Consider the following 14,299-nt stretch of genomic DNA (forward strand, 5'->3'; position numbering starts at 1 on the left):
CCAACAAAATGATCGGCAAACTTACTTTGACTGGGCTGCGAATTGCAATGCACAACTAACTGCATCCTCGTATTCGCCTCCTTCATGAGATATATCATGGTCGATTTCATCGTGCCAGTGGTCTTCAGAAGTCAGAAAACCCATGTTGTCATCAGGGAGGGCGCCTGAACTCGCAGCGATGCTGCTAAATGCCCTGCGTGTATCTGTAGGTAATGCTATTGAAAAGATCAATAAAATAAACGAACAGGAGAGACTTGATTACGCACACATCAGGTAGCCTCGACGCTGTTTCAGGCCGTCCTGCACCTCCTTAGCAACTCGAGCACCAGACTTGAATTGCCCTTCCCATGCGTTTGCGAAGTTGCATGCCGAATTCCAAGAGGGGACCTTGAGTTTTGAGGCTGCTACATGCCTACCACGCCGATGAGACATGATGGAGAGAAGGTGAAAGCAGTGGAGAAGAGCGAAGAGGCGTTGACGCAACGTGCCCATGTGGTGCCACGTAGCCGATATCTTCCGGTGGCGATGCGATGCATGCTAGCACGATGCCTTGAGGCAATCATTCAGAAAAGGTTAGAGTGCTGGGTGGGTGGGTTGAGCTCGTTGTGTCCGACGACGAGCAGCACGGCTGTCAAAACATAAGTCACGGGACTCGTGGGAGACGTTGTTGATCAAACGATAAGTCACGGGACTCGTGGGACGCGTTGTTATTGATCTAATCAATTATTGTTATCTATTTAAGTCACGGGACTCGTGGGACGCGTTGTTATTAATCTAATCATTATCAGGGAGATTATCGTTATCTATTGTTATCTAAATGATCTAATCCCCAGGCTATGTACACCTGAAGTACCGAGGTAACGCTGGTGGTATTGCTGGTGTAGCGGAGTAATGGATTCGAGGGTTATAACCCCCGGAGACCAAATTAGGCACCGAGCTATATAAAGGTGAGATCTTATGTCACTCAGGTGAAGTAATTCATGCCCATTACTGTGTGTGCCACTGCCAGTGTGTGGGAACCACCCCCGTCACTTATGTATAGCGCGCTCTTTCCCCAATGCTATACTGACGCTTATCGTAATTCTATCAGTCACAGCAGACTCGTAGTATTCGCTTTAGACCTCACAAGTCCTTCGTCCACTCTTATCCTGTCACCATGAGTGTCGAGAAGCGCACAAAGTCTATTGACCTATCCCACCACCTTTCCGAGCTATCCAAGGCTAGGGCAACCTCTCCCTTGAAGGGGCTCATGAAGTACTTCTCACAGCCAGGAATTCTGGCCCTCGGAGGAGGTCAACACTTCTCGTTTTATAAACTGATCATATCTAATTTGACTTGACAGGCCTGCCTAGTCCTGCGTATTTCCCCGTCTCTGACATTTCTGCCAACGTTTTGGTGCCAGAGTCATTTGCTCTCGCTCCGATTGAGTCGTCTACCTCGTTTACATGGCTATGGAAGCTGTTCGGTAGCCAGAATGCAACCAAGGAGAAGACTCAGGCTGTCACCATTCCCAAGTACACTACCGTTGACGGGGATATCAACCTTGCAAGCTCTCTCCAATACGGTGCAGCAATCGCACAGCAACAGTTGCAAGTTTTCTTGAAGAACTTTATTTCCGAGGTCTATCAACCAGCTTTTGAGGACTGGACAGTCCTCATAGACACTGGTAATACAGATGGGTGCGCCAGTTCGATTACGGTACGATCCAGTTTGTAATGATAGCAATTCAGGTGGTCGAGAGCCGTCACGACGCTGTGCAACCCTGGCGAGGGCGTGCTGTGTGAAGAGTGGACTTACCCCTCCGCCATTGCGTCGATGCTCCCTTCCAATATCAAGCCTGTACCTGTGGCCATGGATGGATTAGGCATGAAGAGCGATGCACTCGAGAACTTGCTGTCGCAGTGGGACCCAGTTTCACGCCAGATGCCAAGGTAAGATGGTTTACAAATGCGGAATTTTGCCCGTATCTGAACCTCCCTTAGGCCTCATGTTATGTACATCGTGCCTGTCGGACAGAACCCAAGCGGCTCGGTAAGCATGCGCATATTCTTTTGTAGACCGGCCTGGGAATGGATTCTCACGATTGATGCATGCAGACGATGAGCGTTGAACGCAAGAAGCAGATTTATGATATCTGTGTCAAATACGGTGAGCACACTGTTTTAAGAGGAATTGGCTTATTCGGCTAGCTAATTGACCTGGGCGCGTAGATGTGATAATTGTCGAAGATGATCCATATTATTTTCTTCAACTAGGAGATTACACATTTAAAGGCGACAGGTCCCCTGGTGCAACGGCTTCTGGGAAACCGTCAGCCGAAGAATCCAAGCGATATGTCTCCACTCTGAACCCTAGCTTCTTGAAGTATGGACCCTTCCTTTTGTCTCGTTATTCCGTTTCACAATTCGGTCCAGTTTTGACTACCAGGGCCGCGTGATTCGTCTCGATACCTTCTCCAAGGTAACGCACAGAATATACATTTACATACTGTCGTTGACGACCATTTATCAGACCATTGCTCCTGGTAGTCGACTAGGATGGTTCACGTGCAATCCTGTCTTTGCAGAGAGGTTGGAGAGGCAAGGAGAAACATCAACTCAGGCTCCGTGTGGTTTCGGACAGGTATTCGTGCTGCTCCCTCGTCGAATGGTCATATTTACAACGATTTTACAGGCTGTTATAACAAAGATCTTGACGCATTGGACCTACGATGGTTACATCCGCTGGCTCAGGGGTGCGTAAATGTGTTCACCCATTCGAATCACCATTGACGCAATTCCCTCAAGGTCTGCGGACAGAGTATCAGCAACGCCGCAATTTCTTTATTGATTGTCTCGCAGATGAGTTCCACTTGAATGCGGTTCCTGCTGTCGCAGGCGTCTGGCAAGGCTGTATCGCGTACGAGGCTTCGTCCAAAGTCAAGAAGAGCACGAGTATGACCGAGAAATACTCGACCCGGAATCGTACGATGTTCAGTTTCGTTCCACCAGTTGCGGGAATGTTCGTATGGGTAGGTCGCGGCTCAACCTGTTTGCTTGCATGTGGTGTCCATTCTAAGTTTCGCGTGTCAGATGAAACTTCATCTCGACCAACATCCCTCATTTACCCCGGGAGATGAAGATACCTTGGAAACGAAGTTATGGACGAAGTTGGCGGAGAACGGAGTATTGTTTGGGCCAGGATGGATGTTCGCAGCCAATGCGTTGGACGGGGACTCTGAGAACACCAACGCCGGCCACTTCCGCATCAGTTTTAGTAATGTCGATGTAAGTTTGCAAATCCAATGCATTCGAACGCTCTGCTAACGACTTGATCCCGAAGTTACCCGACCTCAAGAAAGCGGTCACTATTTTTGGTCGAGTTGTCCGAGAGTTCTTTGAAGAGGAGGGCCTGTAGTTGCTGTTTTGGCGGTTGGGACATCTTCTCGATTTTGTTTTCTCTTATGCGTCACAACCTATTATTTTCTATGCTCTGCTGTGCCGTGGTTTATTCACGGGGCACTTGGATTATATATGTATATCTCCAACGAGCGCTATAGACAATGGGCCGACTTTTGCCGGCAGTGTAGACGAGGCGTCAGAAGTGTTGTGTGAATACTCGTTGTCGTGCATCACATATCACAATTTGAAAACAAGTTAAAGTGACGGTGATTGAGAGGTACTCAGCGCTCAGCGATGGTGCCAATTTAGTTGCACTTATCTACCGAATCGACTGCAGAAAGCTATAAACTCGAAGGAGAACATTTGTATGGTACGATATTCGGAAGGTGGGGTTTTCAGTGATGGCCGTTGGAGATGTCTAAGGCACGTCTGCAATTTTTGGGACGTTTATTGAATGAAGTGCCATCATCGTGTGGTGTAGCCTAACGATGGCGATTTGGGTTAATCGCTGATGGAGAAAAATGAAAGCCGGACAACTTGGAATGAGAGTGCATTACTCCCAAACATGATCGAGCGTGCAGTCAACAAGAGTGTTTTAGTCATCTAGTTTACTATGTAAACTGCACCAATGCTAGATCCCGGTGTTCTTCTATTGCTGTCATCGCAACAAACATCCCCGGGCCGTTCTGTGAGTGGTCGTGAAGAAGTTGTGAAGCGGACACATGCGATTCACTCTAGCCTACGCTTTACCGTGATGGACTTCCGATCACAAGGTCTGACAACCGTTAACGCAATCATCGATATTAGAACACCACTGAGCGGAAAACTTACACCATTCGATGTATATATTGTCATAAAGGCAGTGCGGCACGATTCAGAGAATGATCTTCTTCTGGCTCCAGACAAAATACTGCTGACGAGGCATGCAAATGAGTTTGTAATGCAGTATCGAAGATCAACGATTAGGATGCCACCGTCACCTGAATATCCACAAAAGTGAACGAGGGACGCGCCGTGATAAATATGAGTGTCATCCGTGCGCGTGTGTACAAGGCAGTCAAACTGCACCACAAGTTGAAGTACAAGTTAACCATTTGAAATACTGTAGAGATACACACCGAAACAACTTGAACGTTATACAGGGGATTCAACGATATCGATGAGGGGACGAAATGTGTAGCTGCAAATGCGGGAGACAAGCAAAAGTTAAGTGCCGGGCGCTCTCGGTGACCTTGTTTGTTCACATGCCTCGAAGTCGGGGTCTAATTGCCACGATGGAAATGCCGAATAGCGAACAGTTCATATATATCGGACACGAGGCGCCTCTTCTAGACTGAATAGCGAACCCTGAACCCAGTTATCACTGCCACGATCAAGACTTGCCCTGCGCCCAGGGTATGATGCTGTAACATTCTCGGGATCAACTCTTCACAATGATGCGTTCCATCGGTCCTTCGTCGTGCCTTGCGGCTGCGGTGAATTCAGAGGCTTTGGAGCGCAAACCAGTGCCCTCGTTGCCCAGAACCCATAAAGGGCATAGAAAAGGCAGCGGGACGCGCAGCAACGTCTGCTGTCTGTTCCCATCCTGCTCGATTTATACAGATGCCTGTGAGTGTTTCATCCTGGGGTGTCGCAGTAGCATATCCAACCGTTCTTCAAGGTACGCGTAATATCCAGAGATGAGTACTTGCTACTCGCCAAGGTCGCAGAGGAGGCGGAGCGTTATGAAGGTCCGTCCATGCAACATTCCTACATGCCGTTCTTATTCTAGGCTGTCGGTTTCATTAGATCTCGTGGCGCAGATCAAAGGCTTGACGCAGACGTACGGAGCATTGACCATCGAGGAGAGGAACCTCCTCTCCGTTGCCTACAAAAACATCACAAACTCACTTCGTAGTAGTTGGAGAGTGGTCGATTCTTTGGAGAAGCTTGAGTCTGCTAGACCCTCTACACAGTCAAAGCATCAGGTTGCCTTGATCCGTCGTCAGCGGGTTCGCATTGAGAAGGAACTTACAGATGCCTGCAAAGACATCGTGAAACTGCTGAACGATAGCCTTTTGGCTACAGCCAAAGCTGGGGAAGAGACCGTATTCTATTATAAGCTGTGAGCTCCTTCTCTGGTCTATGTTGATCACTGTCCCATCGTTGCGTCCAGGAAGGGCGATTACTATCGATACCTCGCTGAATTCGCGCAGCAACAAGAACGCAGTCGGTATTCGGATTTGTCACTTGCCGCATACAAATTCGCGTACAAGCATGCACTTGCCATGCTGGAGCCTACGCATCCAACAAGATTGGGTCTGGCTCTGAATTTTGCCGTCTATTACCACGACGTCCGTAAGAGTCCAGAGAGAGCATGTCACCTGGGCAAACATGCATTCGACGAAGCGGTCGCATGCCTAGACGATTCATCATCGATGCAAGTCATGCGTGATTCGATGATGATCCTTCAGCTTCTGAGAGACGATCTTGTAATATGGTCCAGTGAGATGCAAAGAGGTAAATGTTGTCTCCGGATGTAGTGTTCTGTCACTGATTAAAACACGCAGATGCTGTCAGCAAGTGACCCTAAGCTGGGACTACATGCAGCTTGTCTTTTCTTTTTTCACGATGTCTAGTCTAGTCTCCCGTCATGAACCCTATTTATGCCACATCATTTGTCTCGCAATTGAAGAAATGCATTCCAACACATACCGTACATCGCATGATAGGAGCTAATCTTGAGCAAATGTTGCAGCCACAAGAAGCGGAAATACTAGTGTTGCATCAGCAAACACCTGAGGTTCCACATGAGATGTTATTACAAGACAAAACATCAAACGAAGGCACCTTGACAGACTCCGCATCGGCACGAATTTTACCCCAGGAGACCGCCTCATCTGGTCGGGCGCCAGAGTCTGAGCCATCAAATTCTTGACCTGTGTTCTGTGAGCGAAGAATGACATCAGTGCGGCCGAGTGCTTGTGTTTGAAAATACTGACTATGTATACAGAGTAATCGGCACCATTTCGCTAGGCGGGTCAGACTTCGAATGATGTTATTGACAATATAACTTACTATTAGCATTGCGTTCGCGATTTGATGTTTGCAAACTCCTCCACCAAGGATAATCATCCCAGCTTTCTTTGATTTTCTAGAGAGTTCGTTCAAAGCGCGGATGTCGCGAACAATATCCAATATAAGCCCGGGATTCCGGAAAGAATGGAAATATATCATGTCCCCCAGCGAGCCGTCAGTGAGGGCGGGGCAGAACACGGGTATGTCGTTCTGAATGTGGGGCTCAGCTGGTGCGAGTGGAAGCAAATTATGCATGCGTTCACTTTATAAGCCCAGTAATAAACAGATTCTTCGTTATTTATTTCCTTTCCTAGTCGTCGGATGAATGAGCTTGGGGACCATACTTCCCCGGTTGCCTGCTGCTCAGCCAGCATGGTATCCAGGATGGGCAACAGCCAGTCCTCAAACTTGCAATAATTATCGTTGGGGACAATGAGATTCCCTATCCTATTCATTCCTCGGCTTCGCAAGTCGGCGCCGTCCATGTTAAAGTCGGCCAGGTAAGTCTTGCCGAGGCATTTGATGAAATCCTCCTCGATCCCACCTGCAGTTGTGACGATCGCAGCAACGTGCTTGTGCTTGACGAGGTACAGTATGATCTCACGCAAACCCGACGAAATCAGATTGGATGTGTACCCCAGAAAGATGTCACATCGTGTTTGTGCTCTGATCTCTGGTGAAAGGTAATCTTCAGACTCATCAACCGAGATAGGCTCGTCAGATAGACGCCATTTCCGCTAAACGGATATATCTTCAGTACGTCACATAGGCCCTGCAAACTATGAGCACGCACCATTTTGTCAACGATGTCAATTGCCCTTCCGAGGCTGCTTGCCTGAAATCCGATCCGCTCATAACTTTTAAGAAGTCCCTGAAGGGATGGTTCTTTCTCGAGATCAGGCCCTTGGACAGATATCGCCGAATCCGGGATGGGCTCGGAAGGTTGTAGCACCGCTGCAGATGCTTGTGCAGGCACTGCGGTAGACATACTTGATGGAGGAGACGAAAATCTGACAAAAATAATATATTGCCTCACGGCAAAGTCCGGAGACACATACTCGGCGTTTGGGGCTACATTCAGTAACTGGAACCTCTCTGCGAAGCAGTCACTGCCCGCATTGAACATGGTGGACGACGCCGTCACTGAACCGCCAACAAATTCGACAGTCGACGAGGAGCTTGTCGGTGCTCGCAAGGAGATACCTATCGTTGTGGATGATAATGCTACTCATAACGTCGAGGACTCTGCACCTCCCTCTGCAGTTGCCGTCGTCCGAAATTTAGCTGATGTGGATGAAGCAAGGCTCGCGTCTGCTCCTCCGCTTTCCGAAGTAGTGGAGGAAGAGGCTGAAACCGCTCCCGACGTGTCTCATGTCGCCGTTGTTTCTCAGCCAGAGGTTCAGGACACAGGCACAGTCGTGGAAGCTCTTCCTTTAAAGCAAGCACCGCCAACACCACCAGCAAAGAGTCCCCGGCTGCAGCCAGAAAGAGGTTCCACGGATTCTCATCAACATCGTCCTGGGACGCCAGGCACACCCGCACAAGCAAATGGCTACGAGGAACACCGACCTCAAACACCATCTAGTGCTCACAGTTCATCACACGCTGCGTCTCACAAGCGTTCCATTACGATTTCCAAGGGTTACACCGTCTCCATAGTCCTCATTTCTTCCGCCTTAGAGATCATCCTGGCTTCAAAAGAGGCCAAACGATCTACACCTCTCCGCGAGAGCGCACACAATGCCTTGGATATGATACGTGTCGGTCAAGGTGGTGATCGTCCACGTGAAATTTTTGAGCCTCTACGGCTGGCATGCGAGACGCGCAGCGAGAAACTCATGATAGCGAGTCTGGACTGTATATCCAAGCTCATCTCGTACTCGTTCTTTGCGGAGCCATCATCTGCACAGGCACTTCCTTCGCCGCCTCCGTCACCTTCCCTGCAAGGAAGACGCTCGATAGCTGGTGCTTCTCATTCTAGCCTTCCACAGCCTTCCCTGGTTGACCTTGTCGTCCATACCATCACAACATGCCATAGTGATACCTCCCCTGAAACGGTCTCTCTGCAGGTTGTCAAAGCGCTTCTCTCTCTAGTGCTTTCGCCTACTATATACGTACACCATTCGTCACTGTTAAAGGCTGTCCGCACGGTTTATAACGTATTTCTTCTCAGCACGGACCTGGTCAATCAAATGGTCGCTCAAGGAGGACTGACCCAAATGGTGCATCACATATTTACGCGGTGCAGAAGTCCCGATGGTACAACTCAACGCTCATATGCCTCCTTCGACTCGTTGGCATCAATTCCAGCACCAGGATCGCCGAAGACTGACATCCAAAACTCTAGCTTCGTCCTCTCGGCGAACGGAGGTGAGAAATTCACGGCAGAGGCGTTGCCATATGAATCTGCCGCTGAAATGTCCCCACATCCTGGTGTCCCTTCCCCCCCTTCATCTGTTCATGATCCTGACGTTCCGGAAGGAACGATTAGTCCCGCGCCGTAAGCATGTGTTCCGTAACAGTTGTCGATGCTTATCAAAACATATGTCTTCAGCCCTGCTACACCTGAGGTCGCAGAAAATGGACACGCTGCAAGGGAGTTGAGCACGCAGGATATGTTTATCAAGGACGCCTTTCTGGTTTTCCGAGCCTTGTGCAAATTGACAATGAAGCCCTTGAATACGGAGAGGTATGCTTTTACTTGCTTCATCAAGCGCGACGATACTGATTCCCAGCTCAGCGAGCGTGATCTCAAATCTCATGCCATGAGGTCTAAACTCTTGTCTCTCCATCTCGTGCTCACCATCCTCAATTCGCACATGGCACTATTCGTTGATCCGAAAGCCATAATCTACTCTTCTTCCACGAACGAGGCAACTACTTTTGTTCAGGGGGTCAATCAATATCTTTGCCTCAGCTTGAGCCGCAACGCAGTTAGCCCCGTGCCCCAAGTGTTCGAAGTCAGCGTGGAGATCTTTTGGCGAGTGTTATCAGGAATGCGAACGAAGCTGAAGGTACTATCATTATCCATGAACTGCTCTTGACTCATTCGTTTCTGCAAACAGAAAGAGATCGAGGTCCTATTGCACGAGATATTCGTTCCTATCTTGGAAATGAAGACCTCAACTCTCAAGCAGAAGGCTGTAATCCTTGGAACGCTCTCAAGGCTTTGCCAGGACCCGCAGGCTTTGGTGGAGATATATCTCAACTATGACTGCGACAGCGAAGCTACAGATAATATATACGAGCAGTAAGTATCAGAGGATCACGGATCCATGCTAAAAGCTAACTTGATGATCAGTCTTATGAACATCATCTCCAAAATTGCTACATTACCTTACACTTCCTCGCAACAAAAGACGAATGACCCTGCAAGCCCGGCGCTCCCGCCACAGACGAAGAGCTCAGCGTCGACGGCACACGTGTCGGGCGCACTAACTGTATCCGGCACCATGGACACTTCCACCATGGGTCTTTCCGAGGGGCAACTTAGAAGGCAGGGTCTTGAATGCTTGGTGGCTGTTCTCAGATCTCTTGTGACTTGGGGAACAGCCGCTGGGAAAACCCCTGCGGAATCTGCAACCGCCGATCCTGCCTCAAGAAGCCAGACTGGGGAAGAGATTGCAGCCGACACTATGACGCCTGATCCTTCGTTAGATAGGTTGATCGCTTCTGCTGGAAGCACGGAAGCCCTTCAGCAATCAACTCCGGACACCGCAGACGATCCCTCTAGGTTTGAGAGCGCGAAGCAAAAAAAGACAACTCTGCTGGAGGGCATCAAGAAGTTTAATTTCAAGCCCAAGCGCGTTCGTCTTGTTTCACTCTTTAGATGGGCAGAGTTAATTTCCTATCAGGGCATCCAATTCTTGGTCGAGATGGAACTTATTCCAAGCTTGTCGCCTCGCGATATCGCAGGATTTTTGTTGACCACTGATGGCCTCAGCAAAAGTATGATCGGCGAGTACCTTGGTGAAGGGTAAGTATCCTCGATTCATCATCATCACATCATCATCCATAACGACTCTCATTGCACTGCAGAGATGAACACAATGTTGCCATCATGCATGCTTTTGTCGACTTTCTGGACTTCAGGAACTTGGACTTCGTGGATGCTGTTCGTGTGTTTTTGCAGGCATTCCGTCTTCCTGGGGAAGCTCAGAAGATCGATCGTTTCATGCTCAAATTCGCTGAACGCTACATCGCCGGGAATGCTCAAACGCCCTTCAAGAATGCAGGTATGTGGATATCTGTCCAATGGGTCCAAGTCATTTACCTGCCATCGAACAGATGCTGCCTACATTCTCGCGTATTCCATCATCTTGCTCAATACTGATGCTCACAGTCCTCAAATAAAAAATCGCATGACTAAAACCGGCTTCATTAAGAACAACCGCGGTATCAATGATGGAGAGAGTCTTCCGGAGGAATTCTTGAATGCCATTTTTGATGACATCCAGGGCAATGAGATTAGGATGAAAGACGAAGTTGATGCCACAATTAACTTGCCCTCGACGGGTCCTGGTCTTGCCAATGTTTTGGCGAACGTGGGGAGGGACCTTCAAAAGGAAGCATACGTGATGCAGTCTAATGGCATGGCGAACAAGACTGAAGTAAGTTGCCAGTCTTCCGATTGAACCCTGATTAATCCCTTGTAGGCACTCTTCCGGACGCTTATGCGATCTCAACGAAGAGGATCTCGTGCTGGAGACCAATACTTCAGCGCCTCACACTTCGTTCATGTTCGACCTATGTTTGAGGTGGCATGGATACCCTTCTTGGCTGGATTATCCGGCCCACTTCAAAATACGGATGACCTTGAGATCGTCGATCTCTGCTTGGATGGATTCAAGAATGCTATACGCATAGTATGCTTCTTCGATTTGGAACTTGAACGTAATGCGTTTGTTACTACCCTTGGGAAATTCACGTTCCTCAACAACCTTGGGGAAATGAAAACCAAGAATATGGACGCTATCAAGACGCTTCTGGATATCGCAGTCAATGAAGGCAACAATTTGAAAGGGTCGTGGCGCGAAGTGCTGTCGTGCGTGTCGCAGCTAGAACACATGCAACTCATTAGTGGCGGTGTGGAAGTTCCGGACGGTGGAAAGAAAGGGTGGGCGATGCGTTCACATACACCGCCGTTTGCTGACTATTCCTCAGTCGATCCAAGAAGCTTCCAGCAGAAGAACTCGCCAACGAGAGCAGGTCGACTCACATCACCGTCGCAGCAGATATGGTATTTTCACTCAGTCATTACCTGTCTGGGGTGAGGTCACCTTCCTGATTTGATTCGCTTGCTGTGTGATGTTGACTTGTTCATCTGTAGACTGCTATCGTGGATTTCGTGAGGGCTCTATGTGATGTTTCATGGGAGGAGATTCAGTCGTCTGGAATGTCGCAACATCCCCGTTTGTTCAGTCTGCAAAAGCTCGTGGAGATATCATACTACAACATGAACCGTATCCGTCTCGAGTGGTCGAATCTCTGGGATATTTTGGGAGAACATTTCAACCAGGTAATACATTGAACATCCCAACGTAGACATTTGCTCAAGCTTTGCAGGTTTGCTGTCACAGCAATCCTCATGTCGGTTTCTTTGCATTGGATTCCCTCCGCCAGTTATCCATGCGATTTTTGGAAAAGGAGGAGCTGCCCCATTTTAAGTTCCAAAAGGACTTCCTTAAGCCCTTCGAATACACGATGGTTCACAACGCCAATCCCGATATTCGCGATATGGTACGCAGAGCACCAACCTATTTTTGTGGTACTAACGTTCCCGATAGGTTCTGCAATGTCTCCAACAAATGATACAAGCCAGAGTACAGAATATGCGTTCAGGATGGCGGACACTCTTTGGTGTCTTCTCGGCTGCTTCAAAAGTGCTGACCGGTGAGGACGAACACTGAATGCTCCTGCCTTGTGCAAAGTTCTAATTATACTACTCCACCTTAGAACGCATTGCGAATTCTGCATTCGAAATTGTGACGAGATTGAACAAAGAACATTTTGCTGCTATTGTCCGCCATGGTGCTTTTGCAGATCTGACTGTTTGCATCACCGAGTTTTGCAAGGTCAGCAAGTATCAGAAGATAAGTTTGTTGGCGATTGGCATGTTGCGCGGTGTCATTCCGGTCATGCTCACCTGCTCTGAATGTGCTCTGAGCCCAGCAGTTGGATCTAAAGGCGATGACATCATGATTAGGTTCTGGTTCCCTGTCTTGTTCGGGTTCTATGACATCATAATGAATGGGGAGGACCTTGAAGTACGACGCCTGTGAGTCCTTGCGTGGTTTGAACTTTCTAACCAAGCTCACCTGACACACAGCGCACTGGATTCTCTGTTTTCCACGCTGAAAACTTATGGATCATCTTTCACTGTGGAATTTTGGGATACAGTTTGCAGAGAGATACTTTTCCCGATCTTCGCCGTTTTGAAGTCGAGTCAAGATATGTCGCGATTCAACACTCAGGAGGACATGAGCGTGTGGTTGTCAACTACGATGATTCAGGCATTGCGTGACCTCATCGATCTCTACACGTTTTTCTATGATACCCTGGAGCGGTTCCTCGACGGACTGCTGGAGCTTCTATGTGTTTGTATCTGTCAAGGTAGGCTGATGTGGTGTTGCGATGTTGCTGAGCGCTTGCTCATGTATTAAACGCAGAAAACGATACCCTGGCTCGTATTGGGACATCGTGCCTGCAACAATTTCTGGAGAATAACGTGCAGAAGCTCAGCGCCGCTCGGTGGGAACGAGTGGCAGCTACTTTTGTCAAGCTTTTTAGAACAACTACTCCCCATCAACTTTTTGACGAAAGTCTGCGTGTGGAGATCGACGGGAGCTCTGTAACAGATCTTCCGGATGTCAACGGTATGTTCCATGTGTTGATAATTCGCACAAGCTAAATTTCACCTCAAAAAGATTCTAATGACCAAGCAATCATCCCTGCCCCATTATCTCCCACCGGCGATCGGCCTCAAGAAGTCAAGCACACCCTTGGTGACCGACGTCGCATTTTCAAGCAAATAATTGTCAAATGTGTTCTTCAGTTATTACTGATTGAAACCACTAATGACTTGCTCCGGAACGATGCTGTCTATACTACCATCCCTCCAGAACAGCTTCTACGTCTTATGGGGGTTCTGGATCATAGCTATCAGTTCGCTAGAATGTTTAATGATGATAAGGAATTGCGTACTGGACTCTGGAAAGTTGGTGAGCGTGTTTCTGGTGGTGCTAGCAGAATTTTTTTTGATTACCGTCATCAAGGATTCATGAAGCACCTGCCCAATCTCCTTAAGCAAGAGTCCAGCAGTGCAGCAACTTTGGTGCACATCTTACTTAGGATGTACTTCGATGAGCGCCCGGAGCACCAGAACGCACGCCCTCAGATTGCCGAACGTCTTTTGCCGTAAGTACGACAACAACTCTGTATTCCTTTTTTGACCCAGATGGCAGTCTTGGTTTGAGCGTGTTACAGGACTACATCAAGCTGCGTGCTGACACCCAGGCCAAGAACATAACCGCTTGGACACCAGTTGTCGCAGAGATATTGGACGGGTTCTGTCGATTTGACAACAAAGCTGTATGTGATGGCCTTGAATCCATTTTCTCTGCTGACCGACATATGCAGTTCGTTAGATATCTCCCAGCGATTTACCCATTAGCCACCGGGTTGCTTGCTCGTGATGTTGCACCGGAAATCAGGCTGGGGCTGAAGATGTACTTCGAGAGAGTTGGACGGACCCAAGGCATAGTAGTAGTAGAGGCATCATAGCATTGTTTTTTTTTCGCCAGACTTCATCGCTCATACAATATTGGTTACGCCCAGGTTCAATTATATGTTTTCATCCAATG

General features: G+C 48.5%; 5 protein-coding genes across 5 annotated transcripts; 3 read left to right on the forward strand and 2 right to left on the reverse strand.

Moving 5' to 3' along the window:
• Nucleotides 1-21: 21 nt before the first annotated feature.
• DEU56DRAFT_906203 (uncharacterized protein) lies at nt 22-432 on the reverse strand (the record flags this gene model as incomplete). The annotated part of the gene is made up of 2 exons (XM_041356804.1): nt 22-215; nt 267-432. 2 exons carry the CDS (start codon nt 430-432, stop codon nt 22-24), a joined length of 360 nt encoding a protein of 119 aa, XP_041214996.1.
• Nucleotides 433-970: 538 nt separating this feature from the next.
• On the forward strand, nt 971-3,646 carry DEU56DRAFT_765193 (pyridoxal phosphate-dependent transferase). Its single transcript, XM_041350978.1, has 12 exons — nt 971-1,292; nt 1,343-1,679; nt 1,731-1,931; nt 1,983-2,031; nt 2,097-2,148; nt 2,211-2,364; nt 2,415-2,460; nt 2,512-2,622; nt 2,674-2,734; nt 2,787-3,010; nt 3,072-3,266; nt 3,322-3,646. The coding sequence occupies exons 1-12, from the start codon at nt 1,157-1,159 to the stop codon at nt 3,394-3,396; spliced, it is 1,641 nt and encodes a 546-aa protein (XP_041214997.1). The 5' UTR covers nt 971-1,156; the 3' UTR covers nt 3,397-3,646.
• Nucleotides 3,647-4,813: 1,167 nt separating this feature from the next.
• On the forward strand, nt 4,814-6,046 carry DEU56DRAFT_936246 (14-3-3 domain-containing protein; the record flags this gene model as incomplete). The annotated part of the gene is made up of 6 exons (XM_041358817.1): nt 4,814-4,855; nt 4,914-4,988; nt 5,041-5,110; nt 5,169-5,484; nt 5,536-5,879; nt 5,930-6,046. The coding sequence occupies 6 exons, from the start codon at nt 4,814-4,816 to the stop codon at nt 5,944-5,946; spliced, it is 864 nt and encodes a 287-aa protein (XP_041214998.1). The 3' UTR covers nt 5,947-6,046.
• Nucleotides 6,047-6,094: 48 nt separating this feature from the next.
• On the reverse strand, nt 6,095-7,425 carry DEU56DRAFT_723154 (Deoxyhypusine synthase; the record flags this gene model as incomplete). Its single annotated transcript, XM_041347759.1, has 6 exons — nt 6,095-6,157; nt 6,210-6,305; nt 6,362-6,391; nt 6,438-6,647; nt 6,701-7,174; nt 7,231-7,425. 6 exons carry the CDS (start codon nt 7,423-7,425, stop codon nt 6,095-6,097), a joined length of 1,068 nt encoding a protein of 355 aa, XP_041214999.1.
• Nucleotides 7,426-7,509: 84 nt separating this feature from the next.
• Nucleotides 7,510-14,278, forward strand: DEU56DRAFT_765208 (uncharacterized protein). Its single transcript, XM_041350979.1, has 20 exons — nt 7,510-8,937; nt 8,992-9,126; nt 9,178-9,451; nt 9,503-9,687; nt 9,739-10,243; nt 10,292-10,413; nt 10,476-10,672; nt 10,725-11,047; nt 11,093-11,553; nt 11,601-11,706; nt 11,767-11,955; nt 12,003-12,176; nt 12,224-12,329; nt 12,393-12,714; nt 12,766-13,049; nt 13,106-13,312; nt 13,364-13,657; nt 13,712-13,853; nt 13,901-14,027; nt 14,076-14,278. Exons 1-20 carry the CDS (start codon nt 7,562-7,564, stop codon nt 14,217-14,219), a joined length of 5,673 nt encoding a protein of 1,890 aa, XP_041215000.1. The 5' UTR covers nt 7,510-7,561; the 3' UTR covers nt 14,220-14,278.
• The last annotated feature ends 21 nt before the right edge of the window (nt 14,279-14,299 follow it).

Source organism: Suillus clintonianus, assembly GCF_016758775.1.
Source record: "Suillus clintonianus strain FC179 chromosome Unknown DEU56scaffold_2, whole genome shotgun sequence".
NCBI lineage: Eukaryota > Fungi > Basidiomycota > Agaricomycetes > Boletales > Suillaceae > Suillus > Suillus clintonianus.

Bases quoted from the DNA above. Each gene is read 5' to 3' on its own strand.
- DEU56DRAFT_765193 (XM_041350978.1), top strand. From the start codon at position 1,157: ATGAGTGTCGAGAAGCGCACAAAGTCTATTGACCTATCCCACCACCTT. The intron at 2,149-2,210 runs GTGAGCACACTG...CTGGGCGCGTAG, and splicing joins TGATATCTGTGTCAAATACG to ATGTGATAATTGTCGAAGAT. The intron at 2,623-2,673 runs GTATTCGTGCTG...ACGATTTTACAG, and splicing joins CTCCGTGTGGTTTCGGACAG to GCTGTTATAACAAAGATCTT.
- DEU56DRAFT_765208 (XM_041350979.1), top strand. From the start codon at position 7,562: ATGGTGGACGACGCCGTCACTGAACCGCCAACAAATTCGACAGTCGAC. The intron at 13,658-13,711 runs GTGAGCGTGTTT...ACCGTCATCAAG, and splicing joins TACTGGACTCTGGAAAGTTG to GATTCATGAAGCACCTGCCC. The intron at 14,028-14,075 runs GTATGTGATGGC...CGACATATGCAG, and splicing joins GTCGATTTGACAACAAAGCT to TTCGTTAGATATCTCCCAGC.